The 27,889-nt window shown below is 32.7% G+C and overlaps 1 protein-coding gene and 1 long non-coding RNA gene across 2 annotated transcripts; one reads left to right on the forward strand and one right to left on the reverse strand.

Moving 5' to 3' along the window:
* The first annotated feature begins 1,546 nt into the window (after window positions 1-1,546).
* On the forward strand, window positions 1,547-4,417 carry LOC143244825 (uncharacterized). The gene is made up of 2 exons (XR_013025341.1): window positions 1,547-1,685; window positions 3,298-4,417. It is a non-coding gene; the product is annotated as an uncharacterized LOC143244825 (long non-coding RNA).
* LOC143244824 (vitellogenin-3-like) lies at window positions 4,406-24,246 on the reverse strand. Its single transcript, XM_076490202.1, has 25 exons — window positions 24,120-24,246; window positions 23,555-23,584; window positions 22,047-22,210; window positions 20,407-20,550; window positions 19,087-19,254; window positions 18,418-18,681; window positions 16,802-16,941; window positions 15,706-16,305; window positions 15,284-15,452; window positions 14,809-15,021; window positions 14,456-14,692; window positions 13,896-14,113; window positions 13,200-13,291; window positions 12,740-12,864; window positions 11,733-12,000; window positions 11,039-11,279; window positions 10,416-10,707; window positions 9,866-10,081; window positions 8,925-9,314; window positions 8,352-8,504; window positions 7,367-7,612; window positions 6,629-6,923; window positions 6,193-6,350; window positions 5,639-5,884; window positions 4,406-5,263 (listed from the first exon to the last, which is right to left on the reverse strand). Exons 1-25 carry the CDS (start codon window positions 24,202-24,204, stop codon window positions 4,517-4,519), a joined length of 5,901 nt encoding a protein of 1,966 aa, XP_076346317.1. The 5' UTR covers window positions 24,205-24,246; the 3' UTR covers window positions 4,406-4,516.
* Between the last annotated feature and the right edge of the window lie 3,643 nt (window positions 24,247-27,889).

The raw sequence follows: 27,889 nt of genomic DNA on the forward strand, positions 1-27,889 counted from the left end.
GTTCTTCTAAAGGAGGCGAAATATAACCCGGAGCGGACTGAAACTATTGTTTCTCTTCACCCCACAGTCAGCTGGAGTAAATTTAGCACATAATCTTCAAACTCGTTAACTTAACTAATCTAGAGTGATGGTATCAAATTACCTTGTGAAGTTGACAGATTTATTATCTCTTTGGGGAGGGTTGGTTAAAGCTGCGGATGGAGTCGGCGAGCCAGAATGCGTGTGAAAAGTCAGACAAGAAGTTCAGCTTACTCTTTCTCGAAAATAACTTGGCGCAGATGTGGTCACAGTGGAAAGAGCACGGTTGACAGGGTTAACACGCGTGACTGTGGTTTACGAAAATTTTGATATTTAAAGATGGGCCTTTTTTAAGGCTGGGATCTATAGATCCAGTCTCATGGGCATCTTACATCAGGCGCCTTAACCCGGCTTTTCATTCATCTCACAGCGCCAAAATGGCCCACTGTGTGTGTAAACGCAAACGAACTTGGCAGGGTTTAATTTATATAGAGAGAAGTTTCAAGAATTCCCTCCCCAACTGGGTTGATCAGGAACATTGTGGTTCCTCTTCGTTCCTTCACGTGAGATATTATTTAACTGCACTTGAAACTTTGCCTGTATTTAATTTTTAATTTATACTTGTTTAAGGTATGAAGTGCGATGGGATATTTTAAAATTGACGGGTGAGAAAAGCGAAATAAAGGCGGCACCGAAGAAGTGAGCCATACAAGCATATGTCAATGTAAATATCAAAGTAAAACAACCCGATTCAGGGCTGGGCAGTGGTGTTACCTTGGCTGGGATCTAAAGATCCAATTCCTGAAATTTGGATGTGGGAGGAAACGGGAGTGCCCAGAGAAAACCCACTTTCACAGGACAGGCGCCGAAAGTTTTACCTGTCCTGTGCCCGAATCTGAAAAAGAAATAAATATAAACATGAATCTACCTTATCTATGATTATGTTTCTTATTGAGTGATTTGTGATTGTTGAAATATGTTATATAGTGAAATGTATTTTGTAGGTGCACTGGCTAATTTACATAATGATGCAATTTATTGATATCTATGTTCTGCTTTTAAATAATAGTTGTATGATATTTCTGTGAGTCTGTTTCTAAGGGTTGGTAAGTTATTGATTTGGTGTATATCGTTTACATGTGTGTGTGTGTGATGGTAGTCTGTTTACTGCTCTTAGTACTTTATTTTGTTGCACTTGGATTTTCTGTAATGTGTTGTTAGACATATTATATGTGATTTGACATCCGTATTCTATTAACGGACGGATGTAAGTCTTGCATATTTGGATGATAGTCTCTGGTGAGCAGTTTGAATGTTTGCTAGATATGGTCATTAAATGTGAAATGTGTTTTGTCATGGATGAATGTATGTTGTTGACATGTTTTTTCCATGTTAATCTTGAGTCAAAGTGATGCCAAGGAATGTGATGTGCTTGTTCATGCTGACAGGCGTATTGCCAAGTGTAATGTTTACTTTTCCCAGAGTTTTTCTGTGTCTTTTTAATTTCCTATAAAAAGTGACTGCTTGCGTTTTGGTGGATTTAAAACTACTCTCCACTTGTTCTTCCAGCTCGTGACATTATTTAGTGTTTCTTGAACGCGAGACGTGGCCATTAGTGAGTTTCTAGAGATACTCCAGATAACAATGTCGTCTGCGTATTATGAATTGTAAGTATACGTTAAACTGAGAAAAGGTATATCACTGACAAAAATATTGTACAGGAGTGGCGACAGGACGGCTTCTTGTGGCACTCGTGCAGTAATTTTGAAAGATTTTGATAGGGTTTTGTTGACCTGTTCTATCAGTTAAGAAGTTTGATATCCATTTAATAACAGTGTGATTTATTTTCAGATGAGTTAACTTATACTTAATAGCGTTATGCCAATCACTGTTAAATGCTTTTTAAACATCTAAAAATACACCCGTGGTTACCTATTTTTTAAATGCTTTGTAAATTGATTCAGTGAGTCGTGTGAGGTGATCTATTGTTTGTCTGTTTTTCATAAAAGCATTTTGAAATTCGGATAGGATGTTATTTATTTAACAGAAATGAAGGAATCGATTTGAAATGATTTTATCCATCAGTTTGCCAAGACAATTTAACAGATTGATGGGTCGGACGTTATCAGGATTTGTCCTGTTTGTTTGTTTCTTTGGTATTGTGGTGATAATGGCTTTTCTCCATGTGTCGGGATAATACCCAGTTGCGAATGAGATATTCATGATATTTGTGAGATGTTGTAATAGGAGACTGGAACGTTTTTTTAGAATAATATTTGGTATCTGATCATGTCCGGGTGAAGTGTTTTTCAAGTTTTTAATGTTAATTTTGAGTTCTGTAGTGGTGATTTTTTGTTGATTGAACATGAATAGCTTTCTAGTGTCTTACCGGGAAATTGTGGAGTAAAGGAAAATTGATTTGTATGTATGTAGTTGTTAACATGTTGTTGGTGTTGTGTGTTAAAATTAGCAGAGTTTAGGTCACTGAAGGAGGATTCGTAGTAATCACCTACTAGGTCGGCTTTCTCCGAGTCCGTCCTTGCGATTATGTTGTTGTGTGTGATGTGTCAAAGTAAGTAATTTGTGTTTTTGTCGGAAGAAATACTCTTAATTTTTTCCAAAATTCTTTTGCGTTGTTCTTGGTTTTTTCTAAGTTTTTTACAAAAGTTATGCCAACTTATTTCTTTTGCTATTTTAATTTATTGTTCAATTTTTGCATTTGTTCTGTTGATCTGTGTTTTGATGGCCGGGTCGCGTGTTGCAAAGTGTGTTCCTCTAAACTGCCTGAGTTTGATTATTAGTGCGTGAATTTCTGATGTTAAAGTCCAAAGATTAAGCGAATGTTTTTTTCTTGTTTTCGGAACTGCGTTCTAGGAAGCGCGGGTGAATCATGCAGAAAATGGGGAAAAGATCACTGTTGATCTCATCATGTACACTAAAGTTAGAGATTCTGTTTACTGTGTCCTTGGGAACAATGATGAAATCGAGTATGTCATAAGAGCCGTTGGTAACTGAAAAGGCTATATGTATTGATTTTGTTGTGTATTGTTATTATGACTGAAGTTGTGTAATTCTTTAACAATGTATTACATTTAAGGTATTGGTATCAATGTGTACATATATAATAGTTAAAAATTGTTTAACACCAATTTTTAATTCTCTGAGGATTCTTTATTGTTCCAGTAACACATTTTTTTACGTTCAAGATTTTTTATCACTACATAAAATTTTGGCCTAAAATGAATCAAATATATTTTTTTTTTTTAATTTTGCTCAAAGAGCTACAAGAAGGCTACCTGCGTTAGTCGTCTCTAGTTTAGTAGTGTCAGACTAGAGGGAAAGCAACTACTCATCACCACTCACCGTCAACTCTTGTACCAATGAACAGTGGGATTGGCCGTCGTATTGTAATGTCCCACTCTTTAAAGGCAAGCATGTTTGATGAGACGGGGATTCGAACTCACAACCCTTAGATTGCGAGTCAAGCACCTTAACCATCTTGTGTGCTGGCCTTAGTACAATATCAAAGACGCTGTTAACTGTTTACAGAATCATAGTTTGATATATATATAGTAATAGAGAATTAGAGTTTTAGATAAAAACTATATTCTATTAAAGCTCTACAATGAGCTATTTACGCTTTGTGAACCGTAGAAATAAAAAACAACTGAATTCTTTTGTTGGTTGTAAGCTCTCTAGCTTACTGCTGAACCCCCTCCCCTAGCTCTGTTATTAAAGATCAGTCTTAATAAAATCATTTGCTAAAATTTTTTTGATAATTTGTATGCCATTAAAACCTCAACCAGAAAACCGAATTTTATGTTGTTTGAAGAAAGAATAATAATGTATTACCTGAAAACTGAAAAATAGTACTATTAATCTCAGATTGGTAAAGTCATATGTTTCAAAATTCTAATTGATTTCACCACATAATATGATAGTACGAATCCTAAAATTCTATGCCCTTAATGTCTAAATTATAACGCTCCACACTATAATACGCTTCTACAGTGATAACATTGCGTCATATTATAGCCCGAGTGAAACACTTCTCATTAGACTGTAGTAGCCTTAAATATAGTTCAGTACGTTGTTAAAGTGTGAATGGCAACAACCATTTCAGAAATGTTTTATATATCGTTTTACTCTTAGAATTATTTTAATGTCACTATATATGTGGTATCTTCAAGCTAGTTATTAAATATTTTTGTTTTGTTTTGTCAGTTTAATGGATATTCACTGTCAGATTCATTTCCTTGAAGAATGATTTTGTTTCAAATGTTAAACTAATTTATTTATTGCATAAAAATAATTTTTGCTTTGAAGCTGAAAATGCAAAACAATTATGTTAGTGTGCCTATGTATTATAAATTCACATAAAACAGTATTTTTGGCTCTACAGATTTATTCAGTATAGCATTTCATTGAAAAATTAACAACAATTAGCAGAAAACGTTTTAACAGAAACAATCAAAAATAAAAGAATAACAACAACAAATCAAGGGTAAACCGATCTGCAATATTGCGGTACTTCGACTTTGTCAACATAACGTTTAGTATTGATCTGGATTTCTTCAATTTTTCCTGTTGTTACTTTATCAAATAGGTCCTTAAGATGTGGACTATTTTCGGGCAGACAGAAAAAGTTGAGGGTTATCTCTTGGGTCTCACTGCTAGCTATGCATTCCTCCTTACAGACTGGCACAAATTCTTTGCTGAAGCAAATATTGTTGTCCCAATGCTTTGTCCAAACCTTCTTCAGAGTACATCTGTCTTCCTCAACAGGGCTGTAAACATCAGTGATGCTAGGTAACTGAAACCATGAGAAATAAGGTGTATATTTCCTAACTATGGGAGGGGTTTGTAAGAAGGGAGATACGAAGCGTTCCCTGTCATCATTAGGCCTGTAGATACCAGTGATAGTAGGTGTTTGGAACCACGATGAATAAGGTGTATATTTCTTAACCATGGGCTGGGTTTGTAAACTGGGAGATATCCAGGGTTCTTTTAGATACTCCAATGGCTTTGTGTACCGGTAAAGTGATCTGTAATAAGTTGGTGGACACACAAAAGGGTGAAATGGCTGAAAAGGCAGCTGACATTGTTGACCTCCTAAAACATAGCTATTGACAAAGTCTTGGCTATCAGTGTATATACAGGAGTTGGGTCCCAAGAACTCTCTGTAGCTTTCTCCATTGAAGTCTCCACACAGACCGCAATGTCTACCCATGTATTTGGGAGAAACCTGAAAAGTAGACAACAGAAGCAGTAACTTAGTAATATACAATGATAATATACATTCATATTTTGTTCATCCAAAATATCCACTTTGAAGAAGAGTTTGCAAAAATTGGACTTATATTTTTTTTTATCAGTTGTTCAATTAACATTTTATAAAAAATAGTTTTTGGACAAAATTTAATTCTGCAATACCTTAATGCGAGCCTTGATGTTATCAAGACTAAATTGTTGGATCAAAAATTTGAACAGTAATTTTAAACACGATAAAACGTACCCTAAATTACAACGTCATATCCAAGTCCAGTATCGTAAAAATAATTAATAGTTGATAGGAACTAGCTGCTTTACCACTTAAAGAAGGGCTCGATTAATTAATTACCTTTATCTCTGCATTCACACCATCGTATTTAATAAGAAGACCTTCTACTTCAGCTTGAACAACAACAATCGGACGGGATAAAGTCTCTTCAAGATAGAAGTAGATGGGCGATTCTACAGATCCTATTTGAAGTGGTTGGCCATAAACTAGTTGATATGTTTGTTGATCAATAATAACTTCGAAGGATGAATGTTGCCAAGATGGAAGTAACTTGATTTCATGACCAAGTACATACACCAACAATGTCTGTAGATGAAAACAGTTTTTACTGTGGTTAGCGTTTTTAAGCCTTAAGATAAACATGTGAGTAGTGACTGTAAACAAAAGTACTTCCAAAGTATAATTGCCACTTTTAGAATAAAAAAAAACACTTCCCTTTCTTTACCTAATACAGATACGACAATAGCTTGTCATTAACAATGGTTTAGTGTGAAACTTACTATGTTTGATCAAGAGAAGTTATTTGTGAAATTCTTTAGATTCTGTAAATATCGAGATTAGAATAAATATTACAACCTTCGCCTTAAAAGATAATATCTAATACGTCATTGTACCTTAGTAAGACCAGCTGACTCTGCTGGGGTAAGAAGAACAGCGTATCGTTCCTCAGGAGAACAGTCCTTAGAGAGGAGATACTGGCACTGTGTTTCTGGCATTGGAAAAGTCACATTGTCCAATGTTTGAATGTACCTTTCCATCACAGAACAAACGGCTAGACAAGAAGTAATCCCATGAATAAAATTTATCAACATCTTAGTTTCCTTATATTAATTTATACCACTGTTACACACTTTGCAGAGGACGTATGTCCATAAGCATTATATATATACCTTTATTTACTTGAAAACAAATGCTGGTATTTAGAACAAATACCAGCTTAGATGAATGTGTATCTTGAGTTTTACATGTTTTATACGCAAAAGGAAACTTATGCTAAAAAATCCAACATTTTTTTGAGATTTCCGAACCAGTAACTTGTGATATACTTACGCTCCACTTTACTGTTCCACAGTAATCTCATGTTGTCTTCTACGGGTGGCACCAATAGTGACAGAGGCTTAACGTAAGGTAGGTAAATTTTACGGATATAAGTATTTTCAGTGGGCTTCTCAATAAACAAATTCAGAAGAGGTACTCCTGGCACTTGTTTCACAAATTCTGCAATGATGCGGATTTTTTTCTCAGAATTACGAATATTCACAGCATTATTATCCACTAGAGGATACAGGTATGCTTTAAGAGCCAAGTCTATATGATGGGTCAGGTTGACAAAATACGGAGGAACCTGGAATAAAGAAAAATTCAGAAGCGTTTTAAAATCAATCTCACTTATAATTTTCACACGCCTCAAGAGAAATATACAATATATTAAGCATTGTTTAAAAGACTGTTGAGAAAACTCCCTTTCTAACTACTTTTCATATGTAATATATGGTAGTTATGCAGAAATTATGTTGAAAATGTTGGTGCAAAGTTAGTCAAAATTCGACATATTTACAAAATTTCTCATACAAATAAAGTATCTCATTTTAACTTATTCTGGCCATATACACATACATCATCGTGTCAGACAAACTCGAGGATTCTATTGTTCCTTCCATTGTCTATTTGGTAACTAGTCCTGAGTGAAGGAATAACTGATATATACTACTTAGTAGGGTTTATTATTAGTTTAATATGCATTAATCTTGGTTCTTTGTATTTTATTTTGAAAACAATTTTACTTACTTTCTGGTAGTTGATCTCCATAGTAATTTTGTTGAGATAGCTATCGTCCACTATTGCCAACTTACAGGCATAGCTCTGGCTTTTTCCCAGCTGTTGGTCAATCTGGCATTGTTTGTAGTACCAAGGGAGTGACCATTGTCCGCTAAGTCCAGAGATGTAGTTTGTGTTGTACAGTGTAGTCATACGTGGAAGTTTTCTTGGCTCATAACGCACGTTCTTCTGTTCATTGCTTTTTTCCACAATAGCCTTTAGTAAAAAAATTAGAATGAAAAAACGCCAAGGCTAAAATGCTACAATAATCACTGTGTTTATTGTTCATAAGTTTTGGGGCTGGCATGGCCAAGCGTGTTAAGGCGTGCGACTCGTAATCTGAAAGTCGCGGGTTTGCATCACCGTCGCGCCAAACATGCTCGCCCTCCCAGCCGTGGGGGCGTTATAATGTGATGGTCAATCCCACTATTTGTTGGTAAAAGAGTAGCCCAAGAGTTGGCGGTGGGTGGTGATGACTAGCTGCCTTCCCTCTGGTCTTACACTGCTAAATTAGGGACGGCTAGCACAGATAGCCCTCGTGTAGCTTTGAGCGAAATTCCAAAACAAACAAGCAACAAAATAAAAAAACAAAATTTAAATTGTCCCTTATATTGAGAAAGATATATATATGTGTATTCAGAAGATGAAGAGTATTAACTTTTAACAACAATATTTAATTCAATAAGTGTTTTGAAATAAGGCATACACAAGTGACATTCAAAACGCGCCTTTTCCGAGTCTTTGTATATTTCTTGTCATTAATTTTGAAGAGAATATACCCTATGTATTCAGCTAACATACTGCTATTGTCTCGAGAAATTAGTTAAACTACTTATTGCTATTAAAATCAATCCACGGTTAACATAAAATATTTTAACATCCATGCGAAGTATTCAAATATTATTGTAAAGCAATTCTGCTAGGAAATTCAAAAACATATTATGATTCTACTTACGTTGACAGAAATATGCTTTTCTTGTGATGTTAAGCATTCTGAACCCCAAATGATGTCAGCATTGATGTCTACATTTTGATCCTTAGTTAAGACAGTATCCAGGAGGAAAACATTTGGTTTCGGAGGGAACTTCACAATGGAGTTGAAGCACATCTAGTATATATAGACACATTAATGTCTAACAGCGATTTATTTTAATCTTAACAAAATTTTTTGTTCTCTTCATCATAGCTTAAATATGTCATAACTATTACACTGTTATGGTATACTCATGACAGTATATTAAATAGAAAGAACTGGAAGCTTTTGTTGTTTCTATTGTATTCGCTGCAGTGAATATAACCCAGATTTTGTAATGGTACAACCCTCAAGCTTATGGGTGAATTCCCGGGTGACATTAACTAAAAAAAATAATTCGTATTAAACATGCTATTGAGTAAATACCTTATTTTACCCCTAAATGTAAATAGCTATTATCAAGTTTATTAATAAGTACTCTATCCAATATAACAATCGTTATTCTTTTTTTTCTTCGTAAACTTTATTACGTTTTAACAGAAAATAAAACCTGACCTCTACTGGATTGGATCTGTATTGCCCAGTTGTTGATTTTTTTAGATGGATTTTGGTCCAGATGGTTCTAAAGTCCAGGGTTCGTGTGTAAAAGAGGTCTAAAACGTTCGTTATAGAAATAGGTCCTTTTCCTTCTAAAACCACAGACAAAGCATGTGTCACAGTTGCGACTGTTACATGGGGTTGGCTATACTCGGTACTGGTTCGTGGCAAGTAAGTTTTAGGTTCTGATAAAACATCGTTATAGTAGGATTTGTGTTGGTAGACGTGGGTAAAAGGTAAATTGAGGTATTCATCGGCTTTATTTAGAATACCAGTGCTTCTTTCTTTTTGATGTAGGTGTGGTTCATCTTTCTCCCACATTCGTTTGTACTGGAGCTTAATGTTATACTAGAATGACGAAAATAAAATTATACACGTTAATTTAAAACTGTAATGGTAAGAAAATACACTAAACCTTTTTCTTACTTAACACTTTAACCGTTAAGGAAAAAAATATTTGTAAAATATTTTTAACACATTACATATTAATTCATAGCCATTTAAGTACATTTATTTTACAAGCATACACAAATGTTGAACAACAAATGAATATTAGTAACAGCTTTTACAGTTATAAATAAAACTAAATGTGTTATTGATCGTTAACAATATTTAAAGACACTGTCACAAAATCGTTACTGACCAAATCTGTTTTAGAAAAATCAAGTTGCAGACTAAGTTTTATTGTTGATTACAACCAGCTTACAAAGCTCAACGTTACTAAGCAAGTAAAAATACATCTACGAGTGCACTTGCATAGATATTCAGCTTTGCACTTACTTTACATTAGTATTTTGATGAATTCACTACGTGCGAAAACAAATATTTGCTGTATGAATATGAAACTTAAGAGTATTAACTATAATCAAAGCGGAATAAATTAAGATATGGGTTATTACCTCATAGACTTGTGTCTGATGATCTGGTTCTAATGAAACGACAAATTCACGGTACTTCTTACCAGGATTACTAATAACCTCCAAAATTCCAGCTAGGTATCCCTTTTCCTGTGTCGTATGGCTGAGGTAGAGCGGGATGTCTGACCAGATGGTTTCTGCAATTCCTTGAACATGGAGCCTCAGTCCAAATAATTCTCGACCATAAACTTCATCATACTACAATATTAAATTACACAAAATATAAGTTTGTATTTTTTTTGTTAAATGCTCGAGCTAAAGTCACTTGGTGTGAGTATGTCATAATGGGATATCTTGACAAAAGTACTAATTAAAAGATGTTTCCAATATCGATGTAACTCAAGACGTGAGAAATTCTATGAATGAGCTTCAAAGTAACGTAATGAATACATATCTTTGATAAATATTGTAGCACTTAAAGCACATATTTGAAGAGTATTCAGAATCGAAGACTTTCATAAAAGAAAAATATAGGTATGAGTTAAATGCTTAGTTTGCTTAAGTCAATAAAATGAAAAAGAAATAAACTTGCCTTTAATGGAATTGGTAAAGTCCTAATTGGGACATACTGTCCTAGAAAGTGTTCTTCTGGTGGTTGAGTCAGGTAGTTCTTTCGAATAAAGGTAGCAGCGTCTGACTTGTGGTAGAAGATCTTCGTTAGTCGTGGCTGGATATTGAGTTGAAAGACGTGTTGCGTTACGTCATATTGTAAGCTGATGTTCAAAGGAATAGTCACGTGGTATCTTCTAGCCATGGTGCTTCCGTACATAGTCTGGGCTACTGGGTCCACAATTCCTCCGAACACATGGGAGGAGTAATGTATCCTACGTACAAAAAAAATTAGAAACTTCTTTTAGATTATTGTCCAGAAAGCAAATCGTATATAATGTTTTATAGAACCCTACTGGATATTCGGATCAGCCCGTGGCTAATTAGTCTAAAAAGCCCTCTTTTATTAGAAAGTTGTATGTTTCAGGATAGAACTACACAATAATTTGCCACCTATCGGTATTCGTTAGATACACTTCTTTCTCACGATTTTATTAAATTCGATGACTTTTGAAAAAAATACCATTTTCAGATTTATTGATAATTAAACTGTGACTGCTAAATAAAGAGCCATAATTTTGTAAGAAGATAAGGAAAATGACTTACGTTGGTTGAATTTCTAAAGCAAAGTTCGCGTTCTCAGAATAGTAGCCGCTTCGTGGAAGCTGAATATAAATATTTCTGACGCGTAAAGACAGTATGACTGGTTTTTGGTTGGAAATCACAACTGGCAGACCCATATCTGAAGGTAATACTTTGAAGGAGCTGGAAGGTAGAATGACCTTAACATAGTGCCATGGCATTCCTTTTCTCACTTGATCTTCAAGTTGTCTATAAAACTTGACTGCTACACATTAGAAATATAAAATTCAATTAGTTCAAAGCTGATCAAGGTGATTTTATAAAATAGCAGTGAGTTCAAGCACAAATATTAAACTAATGAAGTACATTAAATGCAATAATTAACTTGTTAGATTATTTATTTGTCACCTTTCTATCATAATCTGCTCATTACAATGTTGTTTGTTTATCAGTTGGTTATACATAGCAAGGAAAACTACGATAACGTTGCTAATCATAAGAAAAGTGTATGCAGTGGCGTATTTTATTGTATATAAAATTACATTGGATGTAGGGCCCACACAACCTTAAAACTGTCACTGAGTGTGTGGTCACTATTTTATACATTGACAATGAAAATTAAGTTTAATATTTATCTACAGCATCGGAATATTTGCAATATGGCAGTCTGATGCTCGCAAACACTCTTGAGATCCTTCACAATGAAATACTAGCTTACCGTGCTGGAGCATTTCAATGACATATTCTTTATCAAAAGTGTAAAGTGAAGTTCTTTCGAACAGTTGAAAGAATATGCTAGCTTTCAGGTCTTCTGATTCACGAAAAACCAAGTTTAATTTTGTCTTAAGTTCATTAAATTCCTGCTGCAACCTTTCCACGCCGTACTTCTTGGGACCGAATAGGATGGTAGATAATTCCGACAGAATACCACTGCGAGTCACTAATCTGTCCAATATTTGATCCCAGCCCTTGAATACGAATCCGATCTGTGAAATATAATGTTTAATTGATTATGACATCAGCTTCTAGCAGGTAACGGAATGAAAACTAATTTTGTGAGTAACTGTTTTATAACCAAAATAACTGTTATTTTCGTTGTTCATGTCTTGATAATTACTATAAGTTCAGATATTCGAGTTTTATCAAAATATGTATGAGAATCTAATAAATAATGAGAATTTAATAAAATACAAATACATTAAATGAAAAACTTCTTTGGTTTAGAGCAAAGTCACATTGGGCTATCTACTTGTTCACCGTGGTGAATCGAAGCCGAAATGTGTGTGTTGTAAGTCCGTAGACTCACTATTATCCCACTGGATGATGACAAAATTAAAAAACAAGTTCAAACATGAATAGACAATTCATAAGAATTTTGGTAAAAGTGTTTCAATGTAGAAGACTTTCCTTGTAAAGTTCTTTCGAATTTCAAAATTCTAAAGTACATAATTTCCACATTCAAAAAAATCAAATGCCAACGGACAAGCAGATGCACTGAAACCAAAGTGATTATTCAAATGAAATTAATAACAACAAGAAAAAAGTTTAAGGTATAACATCCAATCTGAATTATGCTTTTCATAAATGAATTCTAGCATTGTAAACGACTATTGAGATTTCTCAAATATTAAACTCACGGAGGACAAAACTAAGGCCCATAATTTCACATATTAAATCTCGACTTACTATAGCATGTAAAAGTTCAAGTATTAAGTGATGACTCACATTTACAGGAAGGTCCCAGAAAGGCCCAATGTTCTGCATAGCTCCAAAATATCCTGCACGAGGGATTATAGAAACGTTACTGTGAATCCATTCATACAGCACGTTAAAGCTGTAGTCACGTGAAACTGGAAGAACAGAAATTCAAAATCAACTCTTATATACATACATATTTCTCAAAACTTATGGAAATTGATTTTACTTCTGGATATAATTAGAAACATTCGTTTTCTGTGAGCAACTGCTGAAATAATTACATCAGTTAGGGCACTGGTGAAAGGGTTACTTAAATGTATTCGTTAAAATGTTTGATAATCAAGACATAAAGGTTATTTAAATCAATAAGGAGTGTTCATATTCATTTTTTTTACCAAGTGAAATATTTTTGAAGGTTAACAGAAGTACTCATAATGCTATATAGAGTTTATACTTTCTTTGGCTTTACGAAAGAAAAGCAACTTACAATCATGAAATTCAGCCATTTTTAGAAATGAATAACTCATTCCGAAATCTACTGGTTTCAGCTCACCTACAACTTGACGAATCTTCTGAGCTCTAGAGAGAAAAAATACAGTAACAAACAAGAAATTTAAAGATAGATTTGACGTTATTAATAGCAATGTAAGATATGTATTTCAGTCTTAAGACTAATTTTACATCAAAAAATATGAAATTTTGTTAACAATTTTAGTGCAATTGTATGTAGATTACTGCTCTCTATAGCTTAGCAGTTTAGATATAATAGTGTGATTTCCTAACACGCATGCTTATGTATAAACTTATTAACCAAGCTTTAGGTGTTTTAAAACAATTATTTCTTGGTTTGTTCATAAACGTAAATTTACGCAACAGGTTATACTCGCTGTGCTCACAGAAGGTATCAAGCCCTATATTTTAGCACTAAAATCTCATGTGTACCCCAGAGCCAATAGAAAAGAGGGGCGTTTCTTACTGAAATTAAAATGGTTACTGAAGTAATTAAGACAATAATTATAATCATTAGAAAGAATAAAAATAAACTTAAAATGTTAGTCAGTACTCACAGATTTTGATAGGGGCGTTTCTTACTGAAATTAAAATGGTTACTGAAGTAATTAAGACAATAATTATAATCATTAGAAAGAATAAAAATAAACTTAAAATGTTAGTCAGTACTCACAGATTTTGATAGCAGGGAATGGTAGTGTTACTTAAGCTTTTTAAAGAAGTGTATACAACATTAGCAACTTGTTTATTTTCCTCTAGCCATAAGCGAGTGACAATTCGGTTGAGGATTGGCAGAGGGGGGTTGCTATAGAGAATCACAGTAAAAGCCGCGATCCTGATCTCGTACGGCTCAGCCGTGTTGAAAAAGATCGGGGTGACTAGTGGAAGTATCTGTAACACAATAAATAAAAATAATCAATTAGTATTATTTAGTCAAAGGTTAAAGAACAACTACTCATTATGTATATAACGTTTAGAAGTAATAAAACTAGCATACTGTACACAATTAAATATCTTTCCGCTTCTTAAATAACGATCTTTTTGATATGTGCAAATTACACAGGTAATTCAAAAGATTATTTAACGAAACATCTTTCTCGGAAAATTACAGTTTTGGTTGGAATATGACTTCTAAGTTGTTGTTAAAACATCAAGTCATTTCCCTTGGAAATATTTTACTTTAATGAAATATTTTGTTTTATTGTTATGTACCATCATCATAGCTACACTTACCAATTCTGGTTCATGGACAACGAGGTGATGCAAGGTGTAGATTGTAACTTGACGAAGGAAGTTACAACTAGCAGCTGGGTAACTCTCATCCTGCAACTTAAAACATTTTGGAGTCTGTCCAAAGATGTAAGGTTTCAGATACTGAAGGACCGTAGGATGACCCATATTAGCCAATGTTTCAATGTATATAACCTTCTTGTGAAAGTCTTGGGTAGAGTCAAGCAATTCATTGATTTTCTAGTTTTAGGAAATATAGGTACTTTAAAAATAATAGTATTATCTGGGAAAATTTCAAGCTTATATTAAGCAGATTATTTTTCAAATATTCTTAATAACTAAAACCTTAAACTTACTTTGGCATACTTTTCGACAACTTCCGGCTGGCAGAGTGAGAGTATAAGGTCGTCTTGGATCGTTGATTTATACTTATATTCTTTCCTTGTTTCATGTCTAGCGTAATTTAAATGAGGTACAACACAAACGTCTCGAACCAGTCTAGCGAAAGCCAAGCTTGTAGATCCAAGAAGCAGACGATTCGATTTGACTTTCTGAAGTTGCATCAATTCCTAATGGAAATTTATGTAAGTTAGGCCTGAAGCTATATATTACATACTTTGATTTACTGTCAGTTGTTAATTGTTCATCTTGATTGGTATCCAGTAATTGAATAGAAGTTTTAATATTATATTTAACACTTCTGAATAATGGGTATCTAAATTAGTACAATGAGTGGTTGACAACTACTTTTCTGGGAGGGAACAACATTTAATAGAAATAACTAATTTATATATTTCAATTTCCTTTCGAATTTATTCCATTGTTACTTACATATAAGAGTTGAATTGTTTCTTGTCTTGGATAAACAATATTTTTTGGCAGACCCTCGACAAGCTCACGAGCCTCAAAGTTAAACACAAGTTCTTTCTCAATAAGGTACTTGATAATGACAACAGCATCATTGGTTCCACTCATAGGAATGGCATCTAAAAGTAGCTTCCTATTCGATAAAAATAGAAAAGCTTTATCATGAGTAGAATATTTCATATTCATGAATCAAACATCATCACGTGTAGGTTTTTAATATCCGTTATTTGTTTTATTTACCTTTAAAAACTATTTTTTGTGTAAGCGATATTACTAGTTATATGATTAGAAGTGTGAATATACTTATGGAAATGTGCAAAAGGTATTTAAATATATATATATATATATATATAAATTAAAAACCAAACAATAAATAAGCTATCTACCTCATCACTTGCTCCTTTTCTGACGTTATGTGCTTCTGTTCTGTTGGAATGACATCACGGATCAACTCATGAAGATCATTCACCTTCAGGATCGACAGGGCTCTAATGAGTTTTATCACTTTGTAAGAAATAGCTTCAGATTCTGACAAATCAGCACGAAGCATATCCATCGTCAAGCTTTCTAGAATATTTTGGACAATATTCTTCAACTCTGTAGGACTTTGAGGACTAAATACAGATAGATAAGATATGTCATAGTTTTCCAGAGTGGTAAGATAGTTTTCAGGGTATGTTTTTAGGTGTTCTTCACGGTACGTTTTTTTATGAAAATCATAAGGTCTCTTGAAGTAGTTGACTGGATCAAACTTATGGTGAAACATAGGCATCTGTGTGTATTTCCACTGCTCAGGGTACGTATACATATTCTCTACGGAACGTTCTGGAAAGGTATATTTGTAAGGTTCCGGTTCTGAAATAACGTTGTGAATAGAGTCTTGGGACTTAGGAAGCTCGAAGACCAAGCTGGTATATTTAATTGGTCGGTAGATTTCCACTGAAATTTCTTGAGTAGGAACCACTGAACGAAGTGTCATATTTTGGCTGGAAATTTGTAAATACAGTTATCAATGCTGAATACTGAGCGTTCTAAATGTGCACATTTTATATTTACCATACGCTGTTGTGGACGTTTTATCATGATCCTATACAAATGTAAACATCAGTTATACATTAACAAGGTTATCAGTAACAGTGATCTTGTTCGGAAGTATGAAACATAATTTAACAAACAATTCAATCAGTTCGTATAACCTCTAGGTTAACATTATAAAATGAAAGCATTTATATTTTCATAATCTAGAAATTTTAGTTTTGGGGCATACTTATTTAAGTTTCTGAAAGGACTCAAAGTACAATACCTTAATTTAATCTCGATATAACTAAACAATCCAAACTATTTCACTAAGAAAAGTTAACAAAATCGTTTAAAAATAAATTTTACAAGAAATGGTTGTCTGACCTTTTAATGCTCTCAAATAAAACAAAAGGAATTTTTAATAGTTTTTGCTGATTCAAACTCGTAAACTACAATACTTACTGAGTAAATATAATTAGCTCGTCTCCGTAAACATTGAAGACTGACTTTCCTTCGCTCAGAAGGCTTTCGATTACCAGGTTGTCCACTGTTCCACTGATGTTGTATTTCGTTGACACGAAGGATTTTACAATGTCGTCATCCTGGAAACAGATATTTTATCATAATATTGGTATTATTAATATCAACACTATATCTACATATGTGTGTGTGTGTATATATATATATATATATATGCATGTGTGTGTAAGTCACTTTCTTTGGATAAGGTTCCGTTCATCTGTGTCGTTTAGTAAATAAATCTATGATTTGATATCGGGTGGTTAGGGCATTTGACTCATAATCTGAGGATCACGGGTTCGAATCCCTGTCACACTAACCACACTCGCCTTTTTAGTCACGGGAGCGTTAAGTTGTGACTGTTAATCCCACTATTGATTGGTAAAAGTGTAGCCCACAAGTTGTGATAGGTGATGATGACTAGTCGCCTTCTCTCTAATCTTACATTGCTAAATTATGGACGGCTAGCGCAGATAGCCCTAATGTAGTTTTGCGCGAAATTAAATTGTCGGAGATAACTTATAAAATGTCTTAAGACAATTAAAATGACTCTTTCATATACTTACGGATTAGCTGAATAGCAGTGTAAGTATTTTCAGCAAATTGTTGTCTAAAACTGTCTCCTTGGTCCTTGGGTATCTTTGAAAATATTTAAAAGCTAACTCCAACTTTTTCAGATCATTTTAAGCTTTAATTTATCCACATACTTAGCTTGTCGTAAACATTTTGAAGTTCTTGGAGAGTCTTAAAAACTTCTAAGTTAGAGGACAGTGACTGTAATTTACTTTTATGTTTGTGGAATTTTCAGTTTAATTATTATTTTTTCTTTCTTTCTCTCACACCTATTGCCATTAGTCTTAATTACTGATAGCACTTGAAATTAATTTTTAATTTTAAAGCTTGTGATAAAATTTATCATAAATTCTAGGTCTATTGGTTTTAGATGCTTCATCACCTTTCGGTATTTAAATAATAATTTCAGGTTATGTGACGTAATTAGAAAAAATACTTTCTGGTAGTCTAATATCGTTGAATTTCTGATATAGTTATAATATAGATAATAAACAAAAAGGTATAAAAACAAAGAATTGAAATTGGAGTTGGATATGATCTTCATAAAGTTATATATAATCATGAAATCTTGCTTGATACTACTATTTTTTTGATGATTGAAATCTAATATATATCGAAACCAATTGTCTTGTGTGTAACGCTCATGCTATGAGTCATTTTAAATTAAAGTTTACATATTCTTTGATTTCTTTAAGAGTTTGCTTTAAAATGCCTTTATTTTCTCAATGTGTGATTGTCTTTATTATAAAAAAGTATGTTTGGTGTGAACAAATCTTGCTGAAAGGAGGACGCAAGCTACCAAAAGCGCTTATAAAACTCCAAGCCATAAATTTTTGACGAGTCAGGCAAGGCTAGTTGTTGAGCTAATACATAGTAGTTTAGACAACGTTAAATTTTCAAACAGATGCGAAATGCTTCATTTCTTTATGTAATATAACAAATGATTTTAAATAAAAATTTACAAAATGTATTAAAAATCCACTCACGATTTCATATCCAGCTGGACATTCACATGGAATTGACTTTTCCAGAGGCTCCATACCAGGCACGGTTATTTTCGGTTGTACATCGGAACAAACCCAAGGACAGCCACGAATAGCGTGGTTGTTGTGTCCAAAGACAGGTCGTTTTATGCAGTTCTTGAAGTTTCTAACCTTGCTAATGTTCAGAACTGGCTGCATCATTGGGAGCTCTGGGTTGGGGGTGGAGTCGATAGTGTACCATGTTTCACAGTTGCCACCAATACTGTCCTGGAGAGTTTTCAGACAATACAGGACTTATTGAAATACATGTTTCATTTTAAGTTTTACAATTTCGCTACTTACATAAATAAGTTTCTTTCTGAGTTTGATATATTTAACGCAAAGTACAACTATGAGTAATTTTGAATTTATATTAATGTAAAATGTAATGATAATAATACTTCATATGTTATATTATGTGTGAATATTATATGCATTTAGTGTATGGGAAAATGCTGTTACATGTGTTTAGGTTCCAAATTTCAAAAGAAAACAATAACCCTAAACAAGTTTTTCTGAAGTTAAAAATTCTATTGGTACTATTTCTTTGAAGTAAATAATTCTTGTAAAAACTGCCCTCATACAATTAATTTGTTTCATTAAAATGTGTTCGAAATTAAAGAAATATCTCACTTCATAAACGGCGAATACTTCAGGTAGAATGCCTTCTGGTTTTACGGTGTTGTACCCAATTCTATAAGACAACTGTTTTCCAAGGTTAACCTGTAGCAGACCCAGGATACCTTTTTTAACATTCAAGACCCAAGTTGGTTCAGAACTATCGACTTCAAAACTGGTTATCTGAAAATAAAATATTTAAAACGTTTTTTCCTTAGTAATGATTGAGGTTTTTTGAAATACAAAACAAAAAATATGTTCCTCAGTAGAATATCTAAAATTAAGGTACTAGCTAAAGTACCCAGCCTCACACGAGTTATTTGGTTGATACATTTTGGAAAGTGCTTAAAATATACCATGAAAGTAGAAATACTAATTTAATTTTAAACTTAATTGGTTCAACTATTAAGTTTATCACCAAAGTTTTTAATCAGCAGAGATTTTATATTAACAAATCAGCATATAATGTGCCACTTTTATTGTTCATACAGCTTATTTTGTACTTTCAATATTATGCTATACTTTTTTTGTTGAGCAGCATGACATAAAATCAGTCACCCGCTGGTACAGCGGTAAATCTACAGATTTACAACGCTAAAATCAGGGGCTCGATTCCCCTCGGTGGACTCAGCTGATAGCCCGATGTGGTTTTGCTATAAGAAAACGCATGCACACACATAAAATCATTGCAAGGATACATTGTTAGTTAAACGCACTGGCTCTTCGATATATTAAAAGTTCCTAATTCAACAGGTATTCTATAGGGCACATATTTGCCTTTGTAAAAGCTTAAGATAAGTAATTATACACAAGTGTATATACTTAGGGTCCAGGTAGTACGGGTGGAAAATTTTAGGTTTTAAGTTCTTTTCTCTTGAAACTATGGCGGTCACATACACACAGACACACACTTTTATTACTCTAGATAATTCAATAACTCAATTTGTTAATTATTTTGAAAATGTTAAGAACATTATAGAAATATGCTATACTTGAAGATGATAAATAAGGGAAACCCCAAATAATTATTTATATCTTACATTTTAATTCTGAGAGTATATAAGGAATAAGCAGTTTTTTCCGGAATTTAATTAAGTGGTATAATTCTAAAAGTTGATGTTAATCGTACTATACTTGAATTGCCAATTATAGACAAACTTTCGAAGTCTATATTTTCGCTTTTATTTAAACTAATGAGCGCAAGTAAACATTTGAAATCGGACATTACAGTTACACTTGAGAATATTCCTTTCTATATTTGCTCTCTATGTTACCTTACTGCACTTGCTTTGTTGAACAACTTTATAGTAAATCTATAAAGAAAAAGATACTTGCCTTCCCTTCTTTAATGAAGACTCGAACAGGTTTGCTCAAGTACTTCTGATGTTCTGTGTTATACGAAAAATCTTTTGGTATGTCAGCATGATATGGGTCAGGAATATACAAGTGTTTAAGCTTTGCAATTTTGATGTTGTCGAGCTGAAATAAACAAAAAAATAGCATAGTATAATATAAAAGTTAATTGTAAACTTTTGCAGAATATACACCCTTGTACAAATTAATTGAAACAAGACGGAAATTGTTTGTGTTTTATTTCTGAGAATCCAAAAAGTACCCACAAATTAATACATGATATGACCGCCTTTATTTTTCAGAAAACCATTAATCCGCTTTGGCATCGAGTATACGAGTTGACTGCAATTTTTACCAATTTTTGGATCGCGGTACCTCACCTCAATTATGGCCTCAATTAGCTTATCTTTCGTAGTACAGTCTTTTTCCCGAAGTCTTTCTTTACAAATCGCCCAAATATTTTCAATAGGATTTAAGTCCGGAGAGTTTCCAGGCCAGTCCAGCACCTTTATTCGCATTGTAGTCATAAACGTCTTCACAAGTTTCGATGTGTGGCACGGAGCCAGATCTTGCTAAAAAATGCCAGATCCATCTGGAAATCTCTTTTTCAATTCTGGAACGACTCTTCTCTGCAAAACTTCGATGTACTGTGGTCCTCACATTATACCTTCTACGATATAATCAGTGATGTCGAGAAACCCACTTGTTGAGAAAATTATATGCAAAAACGGCTCGTTTGGGTTGATAAAATATTTTACATAGAAGGTCGAAACGTTGTTCTATGTAAAATATTTTCTCAACCCAAACGAGCCGTTTTTGTATATAATATTCTACGATATGTAAGCCTCCGACGCTATAGTAGCTGAAAAAGCCCCAAACATCTTCTTCAAGGGATGTTTTACGAACTGATTGATGTAAGATTTTCGACGTTTCTCACATGGAGATCTGCGAACATGCAGACTTCTTTGACCTTGTACGAAGAAATGTGTCTCTTCTCTGAATAACAAACACCTTCCTCCATTGTTCTTGCGTCCAGTTCTTGTTTTTCAGACCCCATTGATACTGTTTCTTCTTCATTGAGTTGGTAAGAAGTTGTTTTTTGACTGGTCTCCTTGGCCATCTAACGCAATTTCGAATGACGTAATATTCCTCAAAATTTCGTCATATATCCCAAAAACATATCGACCGTACTGCAAAATACAGCTAATGACGCCGTCTGTGCGAAAAATTCACTTTTAACGGAAATCAGCAGGTCTAGCGAGCCTACACCGCCGCCATGCTGAAAATATTGTAAAATGACCATTTGTTTCAATTAATTTGCACAAGGGTGTAAATAATTGTCTCTAAAAGTTTGATAGTACAATTATGTTAAGTGGAATTGTATATAACTTTGTATCCAAATGATACTGTTATTGAAATTATTCAATGGCGCTAGTAGCACTCGATTACTTAGATGTGTAGGATTATAATGCATTTCTTGAAAATGTCCAGTAAATACTTCGTGTTTAGCACCGAATGTATTCTATGTCACATTGTCAACTAGAAGGAAAGAAACTTATCTGTTCGCACTTTAATTTAGAAGCAAGAACTGAAGTCAAACAGATTTTCTGTATTCATCTCACCTTTACCAATAATTCTTCATGTTCCGGACTAAGTTTCGATTGTATTGATTGAATTATTAGGTCACCCAAGATTTCCATACCATTGTACTGTGGTGCCAGGGTCGGGATTCCAGATAGAAATCTGGACTGGTAAACATACTGATACAAATAACCAGGAGGATAGACTGTAAATTGAAAATTTGTCATTTAAAAAGTATTCCAAAAATTAGTTTAATAAAATATTTTATTGCTTGTAACAAGTACACAATTAAGTAGTACAATTAGAATATTACTCATCAGGATCATAATTAGTTGATAAAGCTTGATACTTTTTAAAAGTCCTTAACATGAGAAACAATCAACGATCACTAGTACACCAGTTAATTCACGTTGTTTTAAGGTTTACGTTATAGTTAAATACACATTTATGTTTTGTTTAGAGATTTTCTTTAAAATTAATTTTTGTTACTTAATACTTTGTGAATATTTATATTTACCACATTAACAGCTTTATCTAAATATCACTTTAGGAGAAGCAATATTTTATTAATAGTACGTGTAAGAAAGTATTACATTTTAATTATACATATATTTTGCGAGCCGACTTCTCTCTCCAAGCGTTTATCTGTTTCCTATTTGAAAAGCTGCGCACGTAGGAAAAGTCCAGTCATTTTGACATGACGGAAAAATAAACAAGAATAATGTTGATGCCAAATTTTATTTCACAAGCAGGATATTATACACTAAATTGTTAAAATTAATCGCACTACATTCACACCTCAAAATTTGAGGTAGCAGATTTACTGTATGTTATTACTGAGGCAGCTCTTAACATGACTTAAATGCTCCACAATTACTTTTCGCGGTGACAAACATATTCAACTGAGAGCTTTGGTTGATAATAAAGCTAAGAGTGCAATATAATTAGCCACTTTAAAGTCCATGAAATAATTAACAATGATAGATTAACTTAACTAGGGAAAAGTACTTTTTATTCTGTTTTCATATTCTAACAAAATGAATCCTATTTTATTGGTTTAACACATTATCACAAAACTGATATCTACCTTAATTTCAACAAAGTAATTAGATTTTTTTCTATACATTTCATTTTATGCCTATTTAAACCTGACAAGATAATTCTTACAATAACCTTATTAACGAATTTGATTTTAATTTGCTAGTACTTTCTACTCAATTGTGCTCGAAATGTTTTGAAAATAGACTTTTTAATCAAATTTTGGATATATAAACAAAAAATACTTTATTTAAAAAGATTATCAATGATCTGAAAAATTATGATAAATATAAACCACTTTTGGATTCAAGTAAAACTATCTTGTAAGAAGAGAACATATATTTAGAAGTAATAATCATTTACAGAATTTTTCTTTTAAAACGTGTACGGCTAATTATAAAAAGAGCAGTATACGTATAATGATATATTTGTCTGTCTCCCAGTATGTAAAGTACGTTTATATTAAAGATAACTATCAATTAATAAGTAAAAGTATAATAAACATACGTACCAGTTGGATGTAGAACGCTGTTGGCAGAAGCTGTTCAAAATAAAACAAATGGTTAGATATATATGTTTAAGAGTTGTTATATATTTCTCTTCATGCATGAAAGCACTTAATAACACAAACAGGATTATAACAATTATGTTCTTTTTTTTCTCCTAAAAGAAAGTTTAAAATATCGTATTATCTGTTATAGCAGTGCACTTAATAAGATAAGTCCTGTGATTAATTTTAGTCATACTTAGTTTGGTTTATCTGCTTCAGTTATTTTTCGAGGATGACTTAGTGCAATATATTTTGCAAAACCTCCATACTGACATGATTTGAAAGTTGAAAATCGATAGTGTAAGTGTAGTTATTTTTAATCGTTTTAAATATTAATACATTTTACACATTTAGTGGCGAGTTAGTTTTCTAAAACGTCTAAAAATTGATATACATCGAAGTGAAATATTAATTCTTAACAACACAATCTTTTAAGCAATATTTGAGGAGTTAAAAGTAGACTTTTAAGTACTATATTTGTCAAAAAAATTGAAACCTTTACTTAGGTAAATAGATATATACTTACCCACGAAACATAGGAGAAGAATCCCTAATGCTCCCGTCATCTTGCAAGCTTTGCAAGAGATGTTGTGTGGGAGACAGCAACCCATTTTATATGAAACCACTAACTGACTACAACCAATTACGTTTCTTCCTTTCAAGGCTTATCAACGTAAATGAAATTGCTTAGCCTTGACCATCAATAAATTCAAGGCAAAATTCTTCGATAATCTGATGGCTGATTTTTTTTTTATTTATTCTAGGCGACCTTTTTCCTTTCAAACAATTTTTACGTAAAGAAAGAAAACATTATAATCTTGTGAATTCTTTTTGAAGATTTATATTTTACAATTACAATCTTCCTGCTATCGATTGTAGATATCTATTCTGAAATATCTCTCTTTTAATTTGTAAATGGAAACCGATTTAAATATTTATTTTCTAATAACTAATACAATACGAATAATTAACGAATGCATTTACCTAATATTTGCACAATACCTAGTTTATGTACTAAAAGAAGTAATAGAAATTATTTAATAAGGGCACCCCAGTGGCACAGTGGTATGTCTGCGGACTTACACACTAAAAACCGGGTTTCGATACTTGTGGTGGGTAGAGCACAGATAGCCCATTGTGTAGCTTTGTGCTTAATTCTAAACAAACAAACAAATCTAATAAGTAAAATAAAACGAAAAAAGAAATGCAATCTTAATTTGCATCTCAACAATTGAAATGAAATTAAACAAAACACATATAAAGGTTGCTAATCTGTATGAAATATTTAAAATGATATAACAAGTTTTCTCGCTTTAAAGATATGACTGATGAGAGCTGATGTCTTAGCTCGTCGTTTTTCATTGAGTGTTAAAACGAAGTTTATGTGTTTTAGAAAAGAAACGTTTCTGATGAAAATAACGTATTTTTAAATAAATAAATATACTTTGAACACGAATGAACCTAACACATTTATGGAAGCTCTTCCTTTGTTGATTGACTGTTGTGTGACATGCGGTAGCTCAACAGTATGTGAGCTTATAAAGCTAAAATGACTCGTAGTGAACAGAATAAAAATAATCTATTGCAGAGCTTCGTGTTTTGCAACAAATAACAAACGAAACTGACCGTTGTGACACTTCACATTGTAAATATCACGTCTTGTATATAACGTTTTTCAGAACACCAAAAGAGTAGTTTTGTTAAAGGGCACAATGAACAATATAATATTAAATTTGTTTCTTTGTTTCGCAAATATATAAATAGACATGTGTGTGTGTTTCTCTTATAGCAAAGGCACATCGGCCAATCTGTTTAGCCCACCGAGAGGAACCCAACCCCTGATTTTAGCGTTGTAAATCCGTAGGCTTACCGGAAGGCATATAAAGCCATTAAAATAATAAAGTACAAATGTGTGGTATTTATTAAATATTATTTATTTACAAGCGCAATACAGACAATTCACGTTATTTACAAAAGAGTTATGTTACATCTTAATTGCATCTTATCACACCTACGAAATTTAGATAGACTATGTTACAAAGCAATTATTATTTTTACCTTCAAACAATAAAATATAAATTTTAATTTTGATTATAATCGATGTAAATTTTTAAGATTTCTTCATATTAATATAAATCAGTTCAGATGTATAAGATTTGCAATTCTACATAAAGACGGTTGTAACGTTAACAGCTAATTTGAAATACAAGTATTTTCATGAAATTAACATAGAATGAAATCTTTGGAAACATTGCCCTTGAAATAATGCCATGATTATAGCCCCAAACGTTTTTCTGTTACTTAGGTAATACTTAAACTTATTCAGCGAAATAGTTCATTGTTTGTACTGTTCTGGTTTTGAGTGACTATATAGCAATTTATAGATTCAGGTGTTTTAATCGTGCAAAAGAAACGTACCTTAAGAGGCAAAATCTTCATTCGCATTAAGAGTATTTGTCAATTCCAGAATAACGGACTATTTATCCCGATATTTCAACTTAAGTGATTGACTGTTATCATAGTAGCGTTTTCTTAAATTTTAACAGTATATCACAGGCCACCTTTCAAGGACCAAAAAGAAAAACCAAAAATATGTTAATGGCCTGGTTATTCTGTTTAGTGACAGAGCATACCATTTGTTTTTTTGTATTTTTTACAATATAAAATAATGTATGCTTTTAAAGATCAAGATTCTCTTTGAAGTTTCTTAAATGCACTATTAGTAGATTATTTGAGAAGTAAGTCTTTTAACCAGTCTCCCATATTTTAAGTCATAGCTAACTTCTTTCACAGTACATATTTTAAGCTGCTGTAGAACTTGTTTGAATTAGTACATCTTAATGCTTTTTATTGTTTAATAAAATTATTACTTTTATTTTACATTTTCATGGTATTATTAAAACAGCTTCGAGTATTTATTATTCCTCAAATTATTCTCATCTTTAAATTATTTCCCACATAATCAAATTAATACTTGAAACAGTGTTGCGAAACTGGAAGATCAGAAATCTGTTGCTTAATTTTAGAAATATATATTCAAGAAATTTAGCATTTAACAAAATATAGTTAATATTATATTAATTTCAAGCAAGTTTTCAAGGCTGTGTAATGTTAAGACCCAAATTTAGACATTAGTCGTAACATGTAACTTTTGTAATGTGACCTTGTCCGATGAGCCAAGTTTGTATCCTTAACACGGAAACCTTGACGATGATACGAAAATTATCTTTTTATAAAAATACTCTGTTCGCCTTTTCAGTTCCTGTTTGTACTTTTGAAACCTAAGTTGGCTATTTCATGGATGTCCCCATGTTGTTTCTAACCGCTTAACACATACTACGAGTATAACCCTAAGCATGTGTTTTAAGTGACGTTGAAGATTCTGCAACAGTTACTTAAGTCTGTAAGGTTACACAGTGTAACCAGTCAACAGACGTTTCATAGGAACAATTGATCATTCAGCTATTACTTATACAAATTAATATTCTGAATATGTATGTAAATGTTATATTTTACTATAAACCCATTTTCTGTTTTTTTCTTTATCACATCGTTTGGTGATGGCATTTTACCCTTTATTTACAAAGCTATAATCATGGAGAATTTTTTTTTCACATGTGTTCAAGTAACATAGGACTACTGATTACGTTAAATGTACTAACTAAGTACCAACCCTCCTACACTGTTCACGGACATGTTTTGGTTTCCAAAGCTGTTCTCAAGAAAGGGATAGAAGATTCTTATATTAAATACAGCTTAAATTCTCAATGAAATTATTTTAAACAAAGCAAAATTGTTTATCTTAGTATTTTTGGTGAAATTATTATTTGTGATTTATCACTTGGGTTGTAAAATAAGAAAATGAAAATACAATATTTCTGCGGTAATAGTTTATTTCACCTGGCAAACATTCCAACTGCTATGTCGCTACAATTCTCAGGCTTGAATAATCTGAAGACGACTGCAGTACCAAAAGTTAAAAACATATTTAAAAGCAAATCATTAAATATTTTTACATTATTTTTCTTGTCTTGTTAATTACAAATGTATGTCTTCTAACTTTAAAGTGCATAATTACAATAAAACAGTAAAAAGCTGTTCAGACTCAATGAGTACAAATAACAGCATTTAATAACCACACAAGGAACACCTCTTAAAAATTAAATGACATAATCGTATCAGTTATTCTGTTTACATTATTTAAAATTATAAAAAGTCTGCGATACTGCAGCAAACGCAAAACAATTAATGCATAAGATAAACGCTTAAGTTATAACAAAATGTACAGAAACTACA

The sequence above is a fragment of the Tachypleus tridentatus genome, chromosome 2 (genome assembly GCF_004210375.1).
Source record: "Tachypleus tridentatus isolate NWPU-2018 chromosome 2, ASM421037v1, whole genome shotgun sequence".
NCBI classification, from domain to species: domain Eukaryota; kingdom Metazoa; phylum Arthropoda; class Merostomata; order Xiphosura; family Limulidae; genus Tachypleus; species Tachypleus tridentatus.